At 36.2% G+C, this 23,593-nt stretch overlaps 1 protein-coding gene across 3 annotated transcripts; it reads right to left on the reverse strand.

The window, feature by feature from the left end:
* Positions 1-1,378: 1,378 nt before the first annotated feature.
* On the reverse strand, positions 1,379-18,981 carry LOC126814288 (methyltransferase-like protein 27). Of its 3 annotated transcripts, none has more exons than XM_050539376.2 (6): positions 18,846-18,981; positions 5,973-6,139; positions 5,213-5,344; positions 4,039-4,174; positions 3,511-3,603; positions 1,379-1,593 (listed from the first exon to the last, which is right to left on the reverse strand). In XM_050539376.2, exons 2-6 carry the CDS (start codon positions 6,129-6,131, stop codon positions 1,403-1,405), a joined length of 711 nt encoding a protein of 236 aa, XP_050395333.2. In that variant the 5' UTR covers positions 6,132-6,139; positions 18,846-18,981; the 3' UTR covers positions 1,379-1,402. The 3 variants fall into 3 exon arrangements, with proteins under 3 accessions (XP_050395333.2, XP_050395332.2, XP_050395334.2); XM_050539375.2 differs by lacking the exon at positions 18,846-18,981 and adding an exon at positions 7,787-7,873; XM_050539377.2 differs by lacking the exon at positions 18,846-18,981 and adding an exon at positions 7,778-7,861.
* Between the last annotated feature and the right edge of the window lie 4,612 nt (positions 18,982-23,593).

The raw sequence follows: 23,593 nt of genomic DNA on the forward strand, positions 1-23,593 counted from the left end.
TCCTGTCTTTACGTACATTCATTATTGGTTGGGCACGATGCATATATATTTATTTTTGAATGGATTAAAGTTAATTAATTAGCCTGTACTAAAATTTAGAGAGAGGTTGTGTGTGTGTGGGGGGGGGGATGTTTAAAATATCAAAATACTGGTCATTAAACGAATGTCCAGTTATCGCATTATACATTACTGAAATGTATGTTTCTATGGCTCTTTGAATCTATCAGTTATACCCTGGCACATTCATAATCACGCACTTTAGAGAAAGAAAAATCTGCTCATCGGATTTGAGGTAAAAAAAACCCCATCGCAGTTGGAATTAGATGACGGAAAATCCGGATGGTGAGGATACGCGTATTAGCATATAGGCTGAACACGTCATTGCAACAGAAATATAAAATGAAATGGAGTTTGACGCACAAGCACCTATAATGTGGAATCTTTTTCAAAAATAGCATTAGGCCTATAAAGCTATGTGACTAAGTGTAATGTTTAAAGTCTGTTAGGACCATGTGGTCTGAATCCGATTCTCTTTCAGTCGATATAATAACACCAAAGTGAGAAACGGTCGGAATTAAATAATTGGGGTCAAAGTTCACTACTCTAGATTCCGTCAACCAGGTAGACAATCGAGTCTACGATGACGTTTTAAAATTATCCACGTGACCCTGTGGTTTAACGTCCCACTGTTCTGCTCCAACAGGGCTAATGAAACCGGACATTCGCCATACTGTGTGCCAGGAGGGGAAGTTGGCCAAGACGGCGGCGCCGTCGCCTACTCTTATATGGAATACCAACTTCCAAGGGATCTTTTACGTGAACGTCAATATGTACACGAGACCTCGATTCTACGTCCCATCCGAACGATTACATTGCACAAGAGTAGATCGATTGAATTACGCTTCGTCATATCGTGTTAATTAATGAGAGGAAGAGGTGGCGAGAGAGAGAGAGAGAGAGGGGGAGGGAGGGGCGAAATGGGATTTAAGGTCCACTCGACACAGACTAGGTTATTTCGGGACTAACATATGGTTTAATTTTATTTCAATAATTCGCTTGCGCGTAGGGGTCTGTAGCAGTGGGAGGAAACCGGAGGACCCGAAGAAAACCCACGAGGCTGCACAGACGACACCACTCCTTATCACACGCCAGTTGATTCAATGACAGACCTTTTGATGCAACGCTCAAGCGCTAACCATTCAGCCATCCAACATCCCTTTAAATAATGAAGGTAATAAATTAAGTTTTAGACAGGTATTCATATTATCAATTCAACTTTTTACAATATTGTAGATTGAATGATATTTCTGTATCGATCATATCACAGCAGGTGGGTTTTAAGTACAGTAATATATAAAACGTCATTATAAAATAATAATAACAATAATAAAATTACATTTATTTAATGTTTACACTTTTCATATTTGAATACAATTCCGTTTTTATTGAACGAATAATTCGGAATGACTTCTCGTGACAATCGCCGCCATTTTCCTTCATTTTCCAGTTGGGACATCAGCGGTTCTAATTTATTTTTATAATCCTCTACATATGATAAATATTCTTCTCTCATCGCTATACAGACTAGTCCACCTGGAATATAAAATAAATAGATTCCCATATTACTATACAGACTAATCCACCTGGAAAATAAAATTTAATAGATTCTTAAATCACTATAGCCTACAAACAAATCCATATAAATAAATAAAAAACATAATAGTTCTTGGAGAGAGAGAGGGAGAGGGAGAGGGAGACAGAGGAAGGGAGACAGAGAGAGGGGGGGGGGCAAGGAGAGAAAAAGAGAGAGACATAGAGACAGAGACAGACAGAGACAGACAGAGATAGAGACAGAGACAGACAGAGATAGAGACAGAGACAGACAGAGATAGAGACAGAGACAGACAGAGATAGAGACAGAGACAGACAGAGATAGAGACAGAGACAGACAGAGATAGAGACAGAGACAGACAGAGATAGAGACAGAGAGAGATTAATTGTATGGCAAGTACCTGACTGTACCTGATTGTACCTGATTGTACCAGAGAGAGAGATAGAGAGAGAGAGAGAGAGAGAGAGGGAGACAGACAGACAGAGAGAGGGAGGGGGGTCTTTAGCAGTTCAGACATAGATTTCGGACAATTTTCGACCCGTTGGGACCACAGTGGGACTTCTACGCTATGGAGGAGGGGGGGGGTGTAGGTCCAGTGACATGTCGTACACGTTTACATTAGATTGCATGATATACAATGCTGTGTGTAGCAGTTTTCATACTAGATCACATATTTTTATGTCAAATGCAAAAAAAGAAGAAAATATTTATATTTCAAATTTTGTTTTGTCACCCATGTTGGCGTTTGTGAAATCATTTAATAGTGTCGGATAAAGGTAACAGAGAGAGAAAAAAAAATGGGGTTTAACGTCCACGCGACACAGACTAGGTCATTTCGGGAGTAACATATCGTTAATTTTTATTTCAATAATTCGCTTCCGCGTAGGCGAGTATAGCAGAGGGAGGAAGAAACCGAAGGACCCGGAGAAAACCCACGAGTTTGGATAGGCGACCCTACTCCTTGTCACGCACAACCGGGGAATCGAAACCCCGCCAGTTGACTAAAAGACAGACCTTATGATACAACGCGCACGCGTTAACCATCCCCCTGTGTAGTCCTGTGTATTCATTACAATAAACACAATAGTATTATATAGAAAATACATTAATATTCTATTCAGTTATTACTCTATTCTGGTCTATAGCATCAAACAACAATCTTAGAAATTAATTGGAACATTTTATTTTATTTTATAAGTGTCTTATCATATTATTGGTGGTTGTATAACGTTCGTTGCTGGTAGGGAAAAACGGTGTTTTAACGTTGGAACTCCTCTGCAGTAATCCTAAATACCCGTGCAGTGATAGGTTCTGGAAGCGCCAATCCCCGAGTGCAGTGGTAAGTTCCGAAATCCCGAGCGCAGTGTTAAGTTTCGGACCGCAAATTCCGAGTGCAGTGGAAAGTAGCGGACCTTATATCCCGAGTGCAGTGACAAATGTCGGACTGTAAATCCCCTAGTGCAGTGGTAAGTTCTGTATAATGACGTATACCAGAGCATAAATCCCTAGTGCAGTTCGTGAATATTAATGTCCATGCAGTGGTAAGTTCTTTAAGAGTAAAGTCCCATGTAGTGGTTCCCCGGTTGTAGGGTCGCCTGTCCAATCTCGTGGGTTTTTCTCCGGGTCATCCGGTTTCCTCCCCCACTGCTAAATACCTCTACTCGCAAGCGAATTATGGAAATAAAATTGAACCATGTGTTAGTCCCGAAATGACCTAGTTTGTGTCGAGTGAACGTTAAACCGATTTCTCTCTCTCCCATGCAGTGGTAAGTTCAGGAAGAGTAAAGTCCCGTGCAGTGGTAAGTTCAGCAAGAGTAAAGTCCGATGGTAAGTTCAGGAATGGTAAATTCCCGTGCAGTGGGTAAGTTCTGTATCCAGTAAACAATATAAATGACTACCTGGTTTAATAACTCGAATCATTTCACGGAGACCTGAGCAAGGTATATGACCTTCACCCATTCCACCAGATACAACACAGCAGTCATATTCATCTAAAAATAGACCATAAATAGATATTACACATTCAACTAAAATACATCACAACAGTCATTTATTAAAAACTCAGATATAACACTACAGTCATTCACCTTAAAATACATAACAATTAGCCGTTAAATCGAAACCACGCCAGTTGACTCAATGACAGACCTTATAATACAACGTTTTTAACGGCCAACGTTTCTGTTCCCACCGGGATAATGGCGCCAGTCATACGCAATGGATTGTGCTATCAGGGAAATTGTGATCGGATAGCAATTGAAAATTAAAGTCAAACTGTCCAGATCCCGCTCTGCCAATCGGAGGACCTTTCTCCGCATCTGGATGGAAAACAGGACTTTCATGTCCGTGAGCGAGCGCCTGTCTCATTGTGCCATCGCGGTTCCAAGAGCCTAGACAATCCAGATAATATAAGTATTGTATTGTACCTTCCTGTAGTCCTGGTGTGCCTTCAGTAAAAAATTCACAAATATATTTTCTATACAGGCCTTTAGATCTAGCGACTTCCAGCATCCCTTCTGATGGGTCCAGCGCATCTATAACCTTAAATCCATGTTTTAATAACTGAAAACAAAATGATTAGAGTAATAATGTTTGGTTTATACTTCTACAAAGGGAAGTAACTACAATTAAACATTTGGAGTAAGACCAGTAACATTCCTTCCGGGCAACTGTAATCCCAACCTGATTAAAATACAGATCTATATTTCGTTGCGTTTTATTATACTTTCGATGGCCTACACTACATGAAGATCTGACCAGTTGTACTGGGAGGTCGCGTCAGGGGTCATACCAGCGGCCTTTTGACCCTCTGACGTCAGACATTGATTAATCAAAAAGCGTTGACGTTTCTAGGGGTTTATCCACAATTCCGTGCAGAGCACGCCAATAACTCGCCGTAACAGACAGTTTCATTGGCCAATTCCTCACATCAACTAGATCGCATGTTATATAACAACTCTTCCAGATCCTAGAATAGTGAAGAAAAGTAAAACGAAATTGCTGTAATCCTAAATCCGTGATTTAATAACCGAAATCATGTTGATTAGAATCATTATTGTAACACTTTAATAAAATAAATTATGTTATTTGATTTGTTAATAGACAACAATCGATACTTTTTCAAAAGAAAATAACCTCAATAAACATCTGGAGTAAGAACAGGAATATTCACCCTGTGTATGTATAATCCTAAATTGTGTTTATAACTGAAAAAGCCAAATAGATCAATAAAGGACAATAATTAACACTTCCACAACGGACGTATAGTCAGACATTAGGAGCCGTTAAAAATTCTAACATTCACCGCGTTGACTTTGATTCCATTCTATGTTACTGGTATAGGACATACTCCGATGATTATAATCTTTATAAACCACAAAAAATCCACCACAATCATCTGATTCCGAAGAAGGTTGGCGTCTAACTTTCGTTCAAAGGATGTGATGGGATTTCCCGAATTGATGTACGTTTACCTTTTTGATCACATTCATATCAAATATAAGATCGCGAACTCCGGGTTATCAACCGGGCTAATGAAGACGTAGCGGCTGAACGGGATTGGAACATGGGATCTTGTTCTATCAAAATATAAGTTCATACCTCTTCTGCAACATAGCCAGTTCCTGCAGCTATATCCAATATACTGACAGTATCTCTGTTTGAGGGAAAATGTTGAGCCAAGACAGAAGCAGCTACTTTGGGTCCAGTGTAGATTTTACCTTGTAATATATCCTGAAAATATAACAGTTTTTTTATGAAATCTACTAGACCTACAAGATATTCGTATAGCTTTATCTGAAATCTACGAGATATTCTTACAGCTTTATCTGAAATCTACGAGATATTCGTATAGCTTTATCTAAAACCTACGAGATATTTGTATAGCTTTTTCTAAAACTTACGAGATATTCGTATAGCTTCATCTGAAATCTACGAGATATTCGTATAGCATTAGCTGACAACTACCAGATATTCCTACATCATTATCTGAAATCTACGAGATATTCCTACAGCATTATCTGCAATCTACGAGATATTCCTATAACCTTAACTGTAAACTTCCCCGAGTTAAAAAGGGATTCATACCATTATCTTACACAGTTTTTTATGGGAAACAATCACTGGTTTATTCTAAAAGCACGACGTTTCGACAAGTATCCTCTTATGCTTGATGAAAGGGGATACTAGTCGAAACGTTGTGCTTTTAGAACAAACCAGTGATTGTTTCCCATAAAAAAAAACTGTGTTCTGTTAATATGTTTCCCAATCGCTAAATGCCACTTAAAGATTATTATCTTAGCTGTTCAAATTGTCCTTGAAAGAAGATATGCACATTCTAAAATCATGTACATGGTATTACCTGGTCATAGGCTCCGGTTCTTGCCCATTTTGTGTAATACTCAGCTGATTGCTGCGTAGTGATACCAACTTTATGAGCTTCAAAATTTGCATTATACGCTCGTAACATTTCTTCATCATCCACTGTCGTACGAAATTCCTTTAGTTTTTCTGTGGCCATTGTATTGCCTGAAACAAAATGTTCAACTTTAATGGAATGCCGTCAATTAGAGTTGTCTTCTCTTCATTTCACATTACTTGTACTGGATTTAGATTTTGCGGGGAATATGAGTAGAAGTAAATATAACAATATGGGAACTACATTAGAACATTTAGTAACATGTTAGTCCCGTGTTCGATCCCTGCATTGCCCGGTAAAGTTCATCGGGATTTTCTTTCGTGACAGTGGTGCAGGACGGAAGGTCTATCCCAATCTGTTTCACAGAGAATTACTAATATTTCTGTAAAAGATGACTGCCTTCAACACGTGCCGTCACAGCACGCGGCGTTAATCATTGGTTGAATGGCGCGTGTATTGTTTACATAAGACGTTACTGATTCGTCTTCTATAATGCAGACTTTTAGTCATTTTAATACCCATTTACACTAAATAGGAAACAATTTTACCTACAAATACGTCAAACGTTTTTATTTATTCTTCTAAAACATGAAAAAAATGTTTTAGAATTTAATTTGTCGGTGGAAAAAAGTTAATATTTGAGACTCTTTAAGTCGCATTGATGTCATCCTTATCAGTGATTGTAGCGGCCTAGCGAATATTGACTGCTGATCAGTGTGGGTCTGTCCGGGCAAAATATCCCCTCTTATCACAGTGCATGGCGTATGCCCGCCTTCATTAGTCCAGCGTGTGCAGCAAAAGGGGGCGTTAAATTTCATTTCCTTTCATTAAAATTTCTTTATAAAATATACCCTTATAGCGTTAAATTTCATTTCGTTTCATTAAAATTTCTTTATAAAATATACCCTTATATCGGTCATTTAATTTCTGTATAAAATATAGTGCTTAAAATATAGGAAGTGGATATTTAACCGTATACGGCAAAGTATCTACTTCCGCTATTTTACCGTACATCGTTTCCCTAGCCCTAACCCGGGGATGTGGAACAAACACGATTTTTTAGAAAATCCAATTCGTAGTAGGAAACACACTAATGTGGCTCTCCCCCGAGAGTCTCAAATTTATTCTTTTTTTTTCTTCAGAAACAAAAATACCAGAATACCAGAAGTACCATCCAAGGAAGACCATCAGCGCCGCCAACACCAAAAACAGTGAAATTACTTTTATAAATTAATCTAATGTATTGCATGTATTTTTAATAAAACTAGGAAATATCGCGAACTAACTTTTCATCATCCTAGGTCAGTGCTTATGTGGAGACTTAACTTCTCCCCCAAATTCTTAAACCTAACCCTAACCCATTTTTCTAATCCATCAAAATGGGAAATTAAATTAAAATAATTATAATAGTGTGTTCTTAATTTATTTTCAAATTTTGGGATTAATGCTGATTTTTAAGATAGCCGTATACGGTTAAATTCATCTCATGTACGGTCAAATAATCCAGGAACTGACACTTGATGACGTCACTATATTCCAGCCAATCCTAAACGGTGTACGGTAAAATAACGGAAGTAGATACTTTGCCGTATACGTTTAAATATCCACTCCGATATACCCTTATGTAGGTCATCTAAACCTCATTTGATTTGTGTTGTCTGGATGAATAGACTTGGTTGCATTACTTTAATAAAATATGTATAAACGATGACGCCATAATCAATAGGCGACACATATAAAAGATTTACCTTACTTACAATATCCCACTGTAACAGACACTCTGTAGTAGATTTAGTACTAGCATGCACGTGCACAGTCGACAACAAAAACACGTGCATCTACTTTATGACAATGAAATGAAATGAAATGGCCACGGGGTTTAACTACGTCCTTCTGACTTGATAACATAGTCAATGTATTAAAGCGAGAATTTCATATTTTCTAAGAAAGTCAAAACATAATCATTTCTATGTCTTTTGCTCAATAGGTTGTCAACTAACTATTATTCTCACACTTAAAAATCATTCACCCGGGAAATAATAACACAATTACCTTTTCTATTCCCCTCATGGAATAGCTATCTTCAAACGTTTGAATTTGAAGGTGAACATGATATTTTTGCCAATTTCTCAACTGGCTATAGTGAATTATAGGATTAATATGATTATTCTTTAACAAGGTAGGACTGTTTATAGATACCATCTATTTTAAGGCTTTATTTTAATACATTTTAAAAATATAACTTAAAAATATGAAATTATCGCTTTAACGAACACACACGCTCACATATAATTAAACTTTATTACAACAAACAAAATTATTTATTACTTTGTCAAATAATGTAAAGACCAAAAAAAACTAAAAAAAATCTAAACCCACTTCATATCTAATGTCTAAAATAATTGTTTAAAATGAGAGAGAGAGAGAGAGAGAGAGAGAGAGAGAGGGGGGGGGGCGAGAGGGAGAGAGAGAGAGAGAGTATTGTTTCTGAATATCCCCTACTTTTTTTTGAAGAGTATATATAATTATTTTAATCGTAAGCTGGTATATATGTTCTGTATTCTTCTGTAGCTTTAGTCTGGAGATCGACTCGCCCAAGCTAGACCTATCTTGTTATTGTGACCGTTAACCAATTATTTGGACACTCGTTAAAGGTGGGTTCCCAGGAAAGTATTTATCGGGTGGTTATTTCCAATAAAAGTATGGCAATTTTGGTATATATGGGAAGTAGATATATCCAATCTTACTAGAAAAATACTGGATTCCCCGAGCGTGTACAGGACAAAAATGTAAGGGTTCCCCTAATCGACAACCCGACGATTAGGAATTTCTGCACGCGTGATGTCAAAGGTCACACGCGAACATTGAGCGCTTGATGTACAAGTTGATAAACTTTATGAAGAGTTAGACGTACAACACTTTCTGAGATAAAAATGACGGAAAAAGACGCGGGTAGTGGATAATCCGAGAATTTAATTAGGATTCGATATTTGTAATAAATAGTAAGCGATTAAAGACAACATCATCTTATGTATGCAATGAATTCTCCTCTGACTTCCAAGAGAGGTAACTCGCGTGACGTAAACATGACCTGGTTTGATCGAATTTTTATAGCAGGGCAATCCTTCGCAATTACAATGTTTGAGAAGGATTTGAAGCAAAATTATGACAAATTAATTAGTTTGAATATGTTTTTAGTCCATAAACACCATTAAATCACCCAGTTTGTACGCGGGAATGTATCTTTAATCAAGAGTTAAATTGAACTATTTTATCTGATTTATCGACATTAGTGCTGGAATTAGCAACAATCCTAGAAAACAGAACTCCAACAGCTTTATCTGTTTTACATTTTAATATCAGCTCCTTGTTTCATCTAAAACAAATGATCAGTAAATACAAGGTGGGTAGAAAGAAAAAAATGATGTCCCGTGTACACATTGGCACGCACGTAAAAAAAAACTTTTGGCAGTTGCAATTCGAAATAAGAGTAGACTGTGGTGCCGCTGTCCGGGCAATATCCCTCTTACAGCACACTGCATGGTTTATGTCGTCTTCATTAGCCTAGTAGGACATTAAACCCAATTTTATTTCATTTCAGTTCATCCAGATTTTCCGGCGTGGTTTCCCCTTGTCAGTAATATAGGACGTAGGGCCTGACAAGAACAGCTGTCTAGTCGTTCGGATGAGACAAAAAAACCAAGGTCCCGTGTACAAATTGGCGTGCACGTAAAAGATCCCTTGGCAGTTGGAATTCGATATAAGAGTAGGTCGTAGCGCCGCTGCCCGGGCAAAATTTCCCTCATAGCACACTGTATGGCATATGCCCGTCTTCATTAGCCCAGTTTAGAGAAAAACAGTAGGACGTTAAACCCCATTTCATTTCATTTCATTTCATTTCGTATGTTTAAAAATATAGTTGAAATTGGCGTGATGTAAACGAACCCTTGTCAGTTTGGATTTCATTTTTTTTTTTTGTTTTTTTTTGTTTATATACCTCGTAAAAATAGAGTTAACTTATGACTGATTCTGCGGAAGTCCGAGCAGTAGTACAGTCTGATTAACATATACAGAGTCCTTATTCACGAAACCTTAAATTATAATCCTTAAAATCGATTTTAAGAGATTTAAGTTATTTGCCAGAGAGCCAAGGTTGTTTTATAGAGAGCCAGTAAGACGTTGGCTCGCTAGCCTGGAGGCCGGTTGTTCGATCCCTGGCTTCGTTCTGTTGTAGGTGCCAACATCCTTAATTGCTTATACGCCATAGACTGATAACGAAATGAAATTAAATGCGGTTTAACGTCCTACTATTCTGCACTGAAGTGGGCTAATGAAGACGCCATACAGTCTGCTATGAGGGAAATTTTGCCCGGACAGCGGCACTACGACCTACTCTTATATCGTATTCCAACTGCCAAGAGATATTTTTACGTGCACTCCAATGTGTACACGAGACCTCGGTTTTTCTTCCCATCCGAACGATTAGATAGCTGTCCTTGTCAAGCCCTCCGTCCTGCATCACTGACAATGGCGGGAACCACGCCGGAAAATCTGAGCCATCAAACACCCAATCTCCAGGCTAGTGAGCCAGCGTCTTACCCACATAGCCACCGTGACCCCCTAGACAGATGACAGCTAAATTCCAAATATGGTATAGATATGCACCATACCCTGTACCGACAAGGTTTATTATCTAATGTTTATGATCATGACCAATGTAAATGACCAACATATGTATATTAATCTATAGACCAGTTAACGTATCAAAATAACCCGATTATTTGCTATATTTTCCTGATTATGAATTTTGAATCAAAGGTAAAAGTTTACAATATGGGTACAGACATCATAATGTTACAATAAGCAGTAAAGATCAGTAAACTTATCAAAATAAGCCGATTATTTGCTATATTTTCCTGATTATGAAGATTAAAGGTTACAATATGGTTACAACCATCATAATGTTACAATAAACAGTGAAAGGTATAGTTTTGTAAACAACAATTTTATCTGTTAATAAATTATCACGTATGTATCTTAAAGTGACCGTAATATGGTATTGGTGAGACATAAAACCAAATTATGTTCGAAGCTAAAATCGCATCGGTGTATCTGTGATGCAAAGCCCCTCCCTCACTCTCTCTCTCTCTCTCCCCTCTCTCTCTCTCTCTCGCTCGCTCTCTCTCTCTCTGTGATGCAAAGTCGCATCGTTTTATCTCTGATGTAAAGTCGCATCGTTTTATCTGTAATGTAAAGTCTATCGTTGTATCTGTGATGTAAAGTCGTATCGTTTTATCTGTGATGCAAAGTCGCATCGTTTTATCTGTGATGTAAAGTCGCATCGTTTTATCAGTGATATAAAGTCGCATCGTTTTATCAGTGATGTAATGTCGAAGTTTTATCTGTGATGTAAAGTCAAAGTTTTATCAGTGATGTAAAGTCGTATCGTTTTATCTGTAATGTAAAGTCGTATCGTTTTATCTGTAATGTAAAGTCGAAGTTTTATCTCTGATGTAAAGTCAAAGTTTTATCTGTGATGTAAAGTCAAAGTTTTATCAGTGATGTAAAGTCGTATCGTTTTATCTGTAATGTAAAGTCGTATCGTTTTATCTGTGATGTAAAGTCGTATAGTTTTATCTGTAATGTAAAGTCGAAGTTTTATCTGTGATGTAAAAGTCAAAGTTTTATCTGTGATGTAAAGTCGAAGTTTTATCTGTGATGTAAATTCGAAGTTTTATCTGTGATGTAAAGTCGAAGTTTTATCTGTGATGTAAAGTCGCATTGTTTTATCTGTGATGTAAATTCGTATTGTTTTATCTGTAATGTAGGGTCGTATCGTTTTATCTGTGATGTAAAGTCGAAGTTTTATCTGTGATATAAAGTCGCAGTTCTATCTGTGATGTAAATTCAAAGTTTTAGCTGTGATGTAAAGTCGACCGTGTAATAACTGCATTAACCGGGATGGGTAACAGAGTAGAAGTCTAAATATCTGCCACGTTGTCACAAGGTCAATAATAGTCTATCAATTACTAGTCGATTCAAACATAAAAAAAACATAAACTGTGGTAGGGTTGAAAAACGTGGGTGTGTCATTATGTTTGTCATAAAATTATTGACGTTTTGAAAAACAGGGTGGTGTCATTTCTGTTTGTCAACAAATTATTGACGTTTTAAAAGACCTGGATGTGTCATTTCTGCTTGTTTGCTATAGAATTATTGACCTTATAATAGAAATGAAAATGAAATGAAATGGGTTTAAAGTCCTACTGTTCTGCTCCTATACTGGGCTAATGAAGACGGGCATACGCCATACAGTGTGCTATGAGGGAAATTTTGCCCGGGCAGCGGCACTATCGCCTACTCTCATATCGAATTCCAACTGTCAGGGGATCTTTTACGTGCATTCCAATATATACACGGGACCTCGGTTTTTCGTGTCATCCGAAGGACTAGACAGCTGTCCTTGTCAGGCCCTCCATACTGCATCACTGACAAGTGGGAACCAGGCCGGAAAATCTGGATGAACTTTCTCGGCCAATGCAGGGACCTAACACCCGACCTCCAGGCTAGCGAGTCATGAACATGAATAACTCCACATGTAAATTTAGAAACAATTGAGATTAGCCATGCTTGTTTGCCGAATGCATAATGCCAAAGGCACAATTCGTCACGTTTCTAGCGAAATATCGAATCTGCATATTTTTCAATTTTGAGTTTTTATCGCCAAAACCTATGATTTAGTGCTCTGTACTAATATCGAATATCAAATATGACGAATATCAAAATGTCTGCACCATTGAGCTCTTGCAAAATGACGAATGTCGGCATTCGCCATTTCGTCGGATTTTTTAATTTTCAGTTTGTCTACGGTATAGCCCGTTCAGATGCTTATTTTTAAACCAGTTCATAATCGCATGGGTAGCGTCATATTCTTTATTCGGTTCTCGCACGCTTTCGATAACTCTGGCACTACATGACCCCGATATTTTCAAAGGAATGTAACTTACTGCGTACTGCGCATTCTCAAAGCATAACGAGCCATGCTGTACTGCCGAATTTGCAACAACTTAACGAGATAGTTCATTGCTTAAAGGAGGATGGATTGGGGGCGTTTTATTAATGCATTTAAAGCGTTTTTAAGTTTTTTTCGGAATAATTAACTCATGATTACTAAGAAATTGAGCTTTATTAAACACAGTTTGATGAATGTAATTACTTATCTATTTGTTTTTAAGTTTATTTTGTTCATTGCGAATGTCTCTTCAGGGTAGTGTTGGGCAAATTTAGAAATCTATTTTGTGTTCCGGTTGATCTAAAATTCGAACATTTAGGTTTCTTTTTCGTTATTAAAAAGAACTGTCCACTTATAAAACTCTAGAAATTGTTACCCTGTGAATTTGAAGTAGACACTGGTCTAGCCTTCAATTACCGAAAGGGATGGAGGGTGATCAACATTTAGGATGATTTTTCAAAACAATACTTTAATGTATTTTCTATGTGGACACACTCTACCATCCCAAACACATTTATCCAACTTCCTCAATGCTAACATGCACTCAAAGATATAAACCTTTCCAGTATTTAGTATTTGTTGACAGTTTAAATGATATCTAGATTTTAATAAATACAACACTATGCCTACTATGTTTTAATAAATACAGCACTATGCCTACTATGTTTTAATAAATACAGCACTATGCCTACTATGTTTTAATAAATACAGCACTATGCCTACTATGTTTTAATAAATACAGCACTATGCCTACTATGTTTTAATAAATACAACACTATGCCTACTATGTTTTAATAAATACAGCACTATGCCTACTATGTTTTAATAAATACAGCACTATGCCTACTATGTTTTAATAAATACAGCACTATGCCTACTATGTTTGAGTAAATCACGTCTAGTAAATACCATGCTTGAGGTTAAATATCTTATTTTACCGACTATATAGTGTAAGATTGTTGTCGTTAGTGTGCAGGGGGGAGGGACCAGCAAGGAACGGCGTCTAGTCTTTAGGATAGGACGAACAAGACGTGCACGTAAAAGAAGCCTTGCGGGTAGGTAGTAGTGCTGATGCCTGGTCAAGATACCCCTCATAACCAATTGTATTGTGTATACCCGTATTCCGTAGCACAAGTAGGTTTCAGAACAGCAGGACGTTAAATCAAATTTTATTTCATGTCCATTTGTTTTAAATAGGGGATCGAACAGATCATACGATGGCACGCATCCACAAACATTTGTTGTCTTGTTAAAACTGTAAGATTTCCTACGTGAAATAATGCAAATTATCTTGTTATAAAAAGCCAATAAAATATTAATTTTAGCAATAATCATGTTTATTGGGTTAGTTAATTACTTATAATGTATAAACATTGTGTGTGTATATATCAAAAAAGGTATGATAAAAAGGTATGATATAAAATTGTATATTTTTGTCTGTGATGTGTATTTCTCCATTTAGATTGATTCACTACGTGTTATTGTTGTTTTTATCTCTTTATATATTGTATAAATTACCATTGGTTTTTGACAACAAAGTACTTGAATAAACATATTATTGCTTATTATATTTTTTTTCCTATGATGTGTCCTGTTTGATTTTTCCATTTAGATTGATTACCTATCTGTTATTGTTTTTTTTTTTGCTCTTTATATATTTTATAAATTACCATTGGCTTTTGACCACAAAGTACTTGAATAAACATATCATTGTTTTTTTTTCTACTTTTAATTACAATAAACTAGAATGAGGGAATAACCAAGCTGTCGTTTGAATTGATATTTTCGCCTGTCCTCAGTATCCATCTCTAAATGTTCTTTAATATTTGAACATTTACATTGTAAAACAAACAAATCAAGTATAATATACAAATATATACAAAGTATGAGAACAAGTGGATTGACCGCTTATCGGTAAGTTTTCAATACATTCTGTCAATTTAGTATGACAAGGAATACAAAATATACTAAGCAGCAAAAGAAACGTCAGCTTGGTATATAACTCTGAACAGATTCTAAACTTTCTCGTAATGTCTTGGAATTGTGATGAAATAATCACTAATGTGTCAACATACTGTTCACAAAAAATTGCTTTGATCCATTTAGTAAGTCGTTTTCTAGAATAATTTGATTAAAGTGCCTCTCTGATTTTGAAATCGTACAGACGGTTTTTTTTTTTTTTTTTTTTTTTGGGGGGGGGTTCTTTTGCTGTTTAGTATACTTCCATAGACCGTGCAGGGTGGCGATTAATAAAAAAAATATATGGTTAACTGTCTAGTTCACTCATTCTACCCCCGTATGCGATAGCAACTACATGTATTACACTTCAATCACATACAAATATTATATGCCCACTATATACATCACAATGAAATATTAAACTTTGCTGTTAAAAAACCCAAAAAAAACTCACCAACCCAGAAATAGAGTCATTTGATATCAAAGTACATTTGTATAGGGGCTATGATTTAAAAATTTTAATCGCAGTCGAAAATCATTCAGGCAAAAAAAAAGCTCAACTGTTTTTGATATTTAAAAAATAAATTCTAAAAGTTTGGTGTTAAGGTTATAATTTTTACAAAGAAAACTAAATAACAACCTGTTTTAACCAATTACTAATTCTATTTTTTTTTTTTTAAAAAGCGTAAGTCTAAATCTGCCTATTACAGGGTTTTATTTTAGCTTCAAATGTTATATGAATTATTTTTTTAAACATTTATTCACGGGGTGCTTCCGGGGAGTTGGATGGCCGAATGGTTAGCGCGAGCGCGCTGTATCATAAGGACTGTCATTGAGTCGACTGGCGTGGTTTCAGTTCCCCGGTTGTACGTGACAAGGAGTAGGGTAGCCTGTCCAACCTCGTGTTTTTTCACCGGGTCCCCCGGTTTCCTCCCAGTGCTAAAGACCCCTACGCGCACGCGAAATACTGAAATAAAATTGAACCATATGTTAGTCCCGAAATGACCTAGTTTGTGTCGAGTGGACGTTAAACCCCATTTCTCTCTCTCTCTCTGTCTCTCTCTCTCTCTCTCTCTCTCTCTCACACACACACACACACACATACACGTGGTGTTCAACTTTGCCAGCAGATTAACATTACTAATTAAAGGATTAACAGTACTAATTAGGGGTTAAGAGATTAAAAAGTTATAATCGGGTTTAATCCACCTATGAACAGTTTTAACCCATGACCTAGTTCACTGGTGAATGTTTCACTGTTTATGATATATGGTTACATAGCTGCAAGTTCCAATTCTATTTCATTCCAAAATGGCTAATGCACAAGTTAACGTTCATTTCATTCCGAATTCTTGAGGTACCAAACCCCTGATTTATTATAATCACAAAGTTTCGAGTTAAGACCGGAAGAAGAGATACCGTTCATTGGAAGTGTGCTGCTACTGTAAATACTAGGAATGATCTTGCAACTAACTACAAAAACATTCATAATCATAAAGCTGATTCCACCAAGTTGAGAGTAGATTTATTCTTATCATCTATGAAAGAAGTTATTTACTATGACGAAATCAACAGTATTAGAAATAATAGATATTTTAAATTATATATGATAGATATTTTAAATTATATATGATAGATATTTTAAATTATATTTGATAGATTTTAAAAATTATTTTTAATTTATATACAACGGCATCTTGCTTTATTGTATAATCAATGAATGCTAATTTAATTATTCATTGAATATTTTATGTGTATTTGAATAAATTCTATAATCTCAATGTAAAGTTACTAGGTCGTTTCAGCCTTTTACAGTGCACTTTCCAGTCTATATCGGGCCAGATCCAAGAATTTCCCATCCATACCCAAGGAATGATGTAATATATCCCAGCCACAACGTTTTCATGAAACTAAACATGGCGACAACTTCCTACTTCACGTTGAAGGCCAGAATAAGATGCTAGTATTCTACACCAAAGAAAAACTCTACCAAGAGATTATGTTCCACTTCCGATGGGTTGTTCGGTGAAATAACCAGAAACGTGGTTTGCAGAAGCTCTATAATGAGAATGATTATGTTACCTATTATGCCCAATTAGCCAGAATTAAACCTGATGATGTTGAAGACTTTTGGTTCCATGCTTTAGAAGATGTTGATACGGACATGGATATCCTCGGCGTTCTTGAATTTGCAGATTATACAACAGAGCAGTGGGTTGAAGGAGTTGATATTAGCAGATGGAACCAATTTTATACCGATGGCCCCAAGAACAACCAATTACGTCGAGAGGTGGCATTAAAAATTAAACAAAGTATCGCTGTCAATCACGCTAATATTTACAGAGGTCACGTGATAGATTGAAGACATAGACGCCGCCATGTTTAATCATGTGACGTGATAGGTGATGCAATCGACAGGTTGAATCGGGCGAAGCATTCGGCTAGTGTGTCCACCCATTCGGCCGAATAAAATTCGGCGCCGATTGATGCGGCCGAACGATTCGGCCGAATCATTCGGCTAGTGTGTCCACCGCTTTAAGGAAGAAAAAAGAAGATTATTATCTGGTGATAAGAACGTAATAGAATATGGAAACGCCATCCCCATCTTGTTGGATTTTACATATTTTTGTAAAGTTGAATAAGTTTATTTTGCCAATAAAATATTTGTTAATATGATATAGAGTATAACCCCTAATCTGCCACGGATAACTGATTTTGTTTTAAAACAATACCTGCTGGCAAAGATGGAACAAACCTTATTCACACCACATGCTTGTAATCAACCATCTAGATGTAAACAGATTAAAAAAACCAATCGCTATTTATTGATTTAATTTAAAAATAGAGAAGCGAGACTGAGTCTAGATTAACAATTTCCGTTGCTGCGATAATAAACAATTTAGTCAAAACTTCAAACAGTGATTCGATAACATAGGACAAACTAAAGTAATTTGAATGAAGTTTTCAAAATATGAAATTTGAATTTCTCTATTTTTAAACCAGTATAACAAAAACGACTAGTTCTTTATCTAAATTGTACATAATGCAGTCTTGAAATAGTGGTTTGCTACCATCTATCGTGTTTCATACACAAAAGTCCATAATATATTTCTCACAATACACCTTTTCAATAACCTTCAAATCGCGCGTCATTATTTCTTGTAATAACAATTTGTATTCTATGCAAAATGAAATGAAATGGGGTTTAACGTCCTATTGTTCTGCTCCGAACTGGGCTAAGCACAAAGCAGTTTCAATGACATTTTGACGCTGTTGTACTATTTTCGATGTATACCCTATATATTTAACCCAGATGATATTCGTGGTGGTACACCATACAAAAATCTAAAATAGTCTCTTGATAAAATGAACGATATTAAAACTAATCTGATTATATGGACTCGGAGTGCTAAAACAACGATTAGTAGTAGTGACGATCGAAGCTAGTCTCTTAATTGAATCGCTAATATCTCAGTTCAGATTGAAGCAATTTGACTGTTTCTATTTTATATTTCAACGATTCGCTTGCGGGTAGCGGTGGGAGGAAACCAGGGGACCCGTAGAAAACCCACGAGGTCCATATTTGAACATCGAATAGTAATAACAATAGCCGCGTAAAGGTTATATGATTATTATCATAATGACGACAAACTCTTAAAATGTTTAGATGTATACATTTTGTGCTAACTTTGATTCTTTTAACAGAAATCCAAACATTCGCTCATATTTGTCACATATCTGAAATACTATGCTAAAACACGTTATAAAATATATGATATTATCTAGATCTAGGATCTTGTCTGCAACCTATCAATCTCTGTACCTGGTATGATAAATATACTTACCGGTAATCGTCAGGTAGAAATAAAATGGCGTTGTCCTGCGGGAATTTGTAGCGATCCTTACAGACTAGCGTCAATTTTCCTCAGTGCGTACAGAGTTTCTGATATCAGTAGGTATTGGTCGTTTGGTGGCGACAGCTGTAATATGGCTGATGCCATCCCGTATCGTTGCGTATGCTTACGTATTGTTCAAGCAAGGGTATGGAAAGACAATGTTCAAAGGACAATGATGCCGTCCACCAATTAGAAATTCAATATCTTGTGGAACTTTTGTGGTAAAAAACACCAAAGACCGAAAATATATATCATAATTATTATACTCGAAAAGCTTGTGAAATGTGATACCACGCAGGCATATAGGGGCTGAGAGAAGAGATTTGTTTTTTCTATGTCCAATTTCTTGTGAAAAAACACCACATACCCACAGGAAGGTCTGAGAAGTATTTCTTGTAACAATTGATTTTTTTAAAGTCCCATATTTTGTGGAACTCTTGTGGTGAAAAGTTTCAAACAAATTCCACCAAACCTTTGCATAACTGGCCATATCGAGGACGTGTCAAATTAAATTGTTCTATAACCTTTAACTGAGATATGAAATGAAATAAAATGGGGTTTAACGTCCTACTGTTCTGCTCCTAAACTGGGCTAATGAAGACGGGCATACGCCATACAGTGTGCTATGAGGGAAATTTTGCCCGGGCAGCGGCGCTACGGCCTACTCGTATATCGAATTCCAACTGCCAACAGATCTTTTACGTGCACGCCAATATGTACACGGGACCTCGGTTTTTCGTCCCATCCGAACGACTAGACAGCTGTCCATGTCAGGCCCTCCGTCCTGCATCACTGACAAGGGGAAACCACGCCGGAAAATCTGGATGAACTTTCTCGGCCAATGCAGGGATCGAACACCCGACCTCCAGGCTAGCGAGCCAGCGTCTTACCCGCTTACCGGAGATAAGTCGGTCCATGTATCTTTATTATTTGTACTAAAAAATAAATATCTGGGTGAGCATATTTAATATTTGTGCAGGTTTTAAAAAAAGTTGTACACAGATTGATTGATTGGATCGATGGTTAACAGTGAACATCCGCATATTTACGCACAGCTCCCTCGAACTAACATGGCGGCGGTCAATAAAGCATGCACACAGTGTGCTATGAGGTAAATTTGGCCCGGACAGCGACACTATATACGGCCTACTTTAGTTTCGAATTCTGCCAACGTTTCCTGTACGTGCACGCTATAGGTACACTGTTTGCCCGTACCATCCGAGCGAATATACAATGTCCATTGCCATGTCCCCCGTCTTGCAACACTGACGAGAGGGGACCACGCCGGGAAATGAAATGAAATGAAATGGGGTTTAACGTCCTACTGTTCTGCTCCTATACTGGGCTAATGAAGACGGGCATACGCCATACAGAGTGCTATAAGGGAAATTTTGCCCGGGCAGCGGCACTATCGCCTACTCTTATATCGAATTCCAACTGCCAAGGGATCTTTTACGTGCATTCCAATGTATACACGGGACCTCGGTTTTTCGTCTCATCCGAAGGACTAGACAGCTGTCTTTGTCAGGCCCTCAGTTCTGCACCACTGACAAGGGGAAACCACGTCGGAAAATCCAGATGAACTTTCTCGGCCAATGCAGGGATCGAACACCCGACCTCCAGGCTAGCGAGCCAGCGTCTTAACCACCTAGCCACCGTGGCTCCCCCACGCCGGGAAAATCAGAGAGAGGGGGAGAGAGAGAGAGATAGAAAGAAAGAGAGAGAGATATTCGAAACCCCGCCTCTTGAGAAATGGGATTTACCTTTCACTTGACACCAACTAGGTATGTGATTGCATTTTACTTTGTTTGTTATTGAAAAGGAAAGAAAACAAATTAATTTTGTATTTTTCTTTTTTCATTTGTCAATTATTTTTGGAAATTGATGGAATTAAGGAATATTGCACATGGAATGAAGAGTAAACAGAAATTTATATCCTACAGAAACAGTTGTGGCCGGGCTCGGCGGTAGGGGGCCTCCTGTAACAATATTGTGGTAGCGATCATAATATGTCATTGACCAGTTATTGTTTTCAAATTCATAGACAAGGAATGGATCAATGTGATGGCTGAAACAATATTGTTATCTTTACAAATTATTGATTCTAAGTGCAAAAACAAACATATGCAACGTATGTGGGTTATTTTGATGTTTAACCCAGGGGCTAACTGAGGACGCAATGACAAGCTTTGCGTCATGGTTTTGAGTTTACGCGCCCCTTGAGTTTTTGCGCCCCTTGCAAATGGCAAAAGCTTAAGCGGTTTCAATGCGGTTTTCATCATTATAATCATAATCATAATGCACTAGTGTCAAACATATACCATGGGTCAGTTATGCTACAAATCGACTCTAGCATGTTCCACGCAGCCCTATGTTACCCGGCGGCACTGGGAGGGACTGCCACCCCACCCCTCATCCGCACACACATATAAATACAACAGTAGCCTGCCCAGAGTCAAACAAACCCCTAGACGATCGTGCCAAAACAAAAATATGTAGCCGGATGGATAGTGCTACACTCCCCCAGAAATATTTTCCCAATATACCCTTTTCTTCTATTCTGCACCAAAAAGTCAACAAAAATCGCCATGCAAAAGGGGGAATGGGGGAAAGGAAGAGGAAGACTAAAAATAACTCTCGTCCTACATTTGGCGTAGGAATATTTGGTGAGCTGTGTCCATATGCTCGTCTCATATCGACGGACGAATATTCCTGTTCAATAACCGATACTACCGCCGTCGCCGCTAACGGGAGATAATTTACCAAGAGAGTTAACAGTTCCTCAAAACCCAGTTATTTTAACGATCCCTTAATCTCTAACGAACCATTATCTTGCGAAGGTGTGTGTGTGTGTATGTGGGGGGGGGGGGGGCTGATCGAATGGTGGTTAACGCGTTGCATCACTGAGTCGAGTGGCGTCCCAGTTAACATTGATCGTTAGATTTACGTAAAAATTACGTATCATCCGTTACAACACTGTAAGCACTATTTCTGTTTAACATAACAAAATATTAAAAGTGTATTCACTCTTATTACAAATACACCACCGATTAGATATTGTATAAAGTTAGTATTATATCTGTTATTAAATATTATATTATATATTGTATAAAGTTAGTATTATATCTATTAAACATTATATTAGACATTATATAAAGTTAGTATTAAATATGTTATTAAATATTATATTAGATATTGTATTAAGTTAGTATTATATCTGTTATTAAATATTATATTAGATATTATATTAAGTTTATATTATATTAAGTTTATATCATATCAAGTTAATATTATATCTTTTATTATATATTACATTAGACATTATATAAAGTTAGTATTATATCTGTTATTAAATATTATATTATATATTGTATAAAGTTAGTATTATATCTGTTATTAAATATTAAATTAGACATTTTATAAAGTTAGTATTATATCTGTTATTAAATATTATATTATATATTGTATAAAGTTAGTATTATATCTGTTATTAAATATTATATTATATATTGTATAAAGTTAGTATTATATCTGTTATTAAATATTATATTATATATTGTATAAAGTTAGTATTATATCTGTTATTAAATATTATATTATATATTGTATAAAGTTAGTATTATATCTGTTATTAAATATTATATTATATATTGTATAAAGTTAGTATTATATCTGTTATTAAATATTATATTATATATTGTATAAAGTTAGTTAATATTAAATATTATATTAGATATTGTATAAAGTTAGTATTATATCTGTTATTAAATATTATATTAGACATTATATAAAGTTAGTTAATATTAAATATTATATTAGATATTGTATAAAGTTAGTATTATATCTGTTATTAAATATTATATTAGACATTTTATAATGTTAGTATTATCTCTTCGAAGTTTGTCCAATTTCCGTCCAATTCCGAACGTGACCTCGAAAGAAATTAGTTCTGAATTTATTGGGGAGATTATATGATAACTAATCACGATAAGTTGAAATTTGAATATGTATCAGTAGTACAATATGTATCAGTAGTACAATATGTATCATTAGTACAATATGTATCAGTGGTACAATATGTATCAGTGGTACAATATGTATCAGTAATACAATATGTATCATTAGTACAATATGTATCAGTGGTACAATATGTATCAGTAGTACAATATGTATCATTAGTACAATATGTATCAGTGGTACAATATGTATCAGTGGTACAATATGTATCAGTAGTACAATATGTATCATTAGTACAATATGTATCAGTGGTACAATATGTATCAGTGGTACAATATGTATCAGTAATACAATATGTATCATTAGTACAATATGTATCAGTGGTACAATATGTATCAGTAATACAATATGTATCATTAGTACAATATGTATCAGTGGTACAATATGTATCAGTGGTACAATGTTTTGGACATAATACAATACATTATACTCGTAACTATACAATATTTCTGACACCGGCACTGTACAGCGGTTTTCAAAAGTACGATATAATATATCAAATACGCGTACTTCACGACATGTACGATGTTTTAATTTGACGATAGCTGACATCGTACATCTTGGCTTTATGGTACGATATTGCAGATACTGACAGTGTACATTATGGGTTAAATGGTAAATATTGTATATACTGACAATATACATTATGGTTTTATTGTAAGATATTACAGATACCGACA

This window comes from Patella vulgata, chromosome 3 (assembly GCF_932274485.2).
Source record: "Patella vulgata chromosome 3, xgPatVulg1.2, whole genome shotgun sequence".
NCBI lineage: Eukaryota > Metazoa > Mollusca > Gastropoda > Patellidae > Patella > Patella vulgata.

What these genes read in the sequence shown, in the direction of transcription:
- LOC126814288 (XM_050539376.2), bottom strand. Translation starts at nt 6,131, where the DNA reads ATGGCCACAGAAAAACTAAAGGAATTTCGTACGACAGTGGATGATGAA. An exon ending in CTGGCTATGTTGCAGAAGAG is followed by an intron (nt 4,175 to 5,212) that starts GTATGAACTTAT and finishes TTTTGTTTTCAG; the next exon opens with TTATTAAAACATGGATTTAA. An exon ending in CACACCAGGACTACAGGAAG is followed by an intron (nt 3,604 to 4,038) that starts GTACAATACAAT and finishes GTCTATTTTTAG; the next exon opens with ATGAATATGACTGCTGTGTT.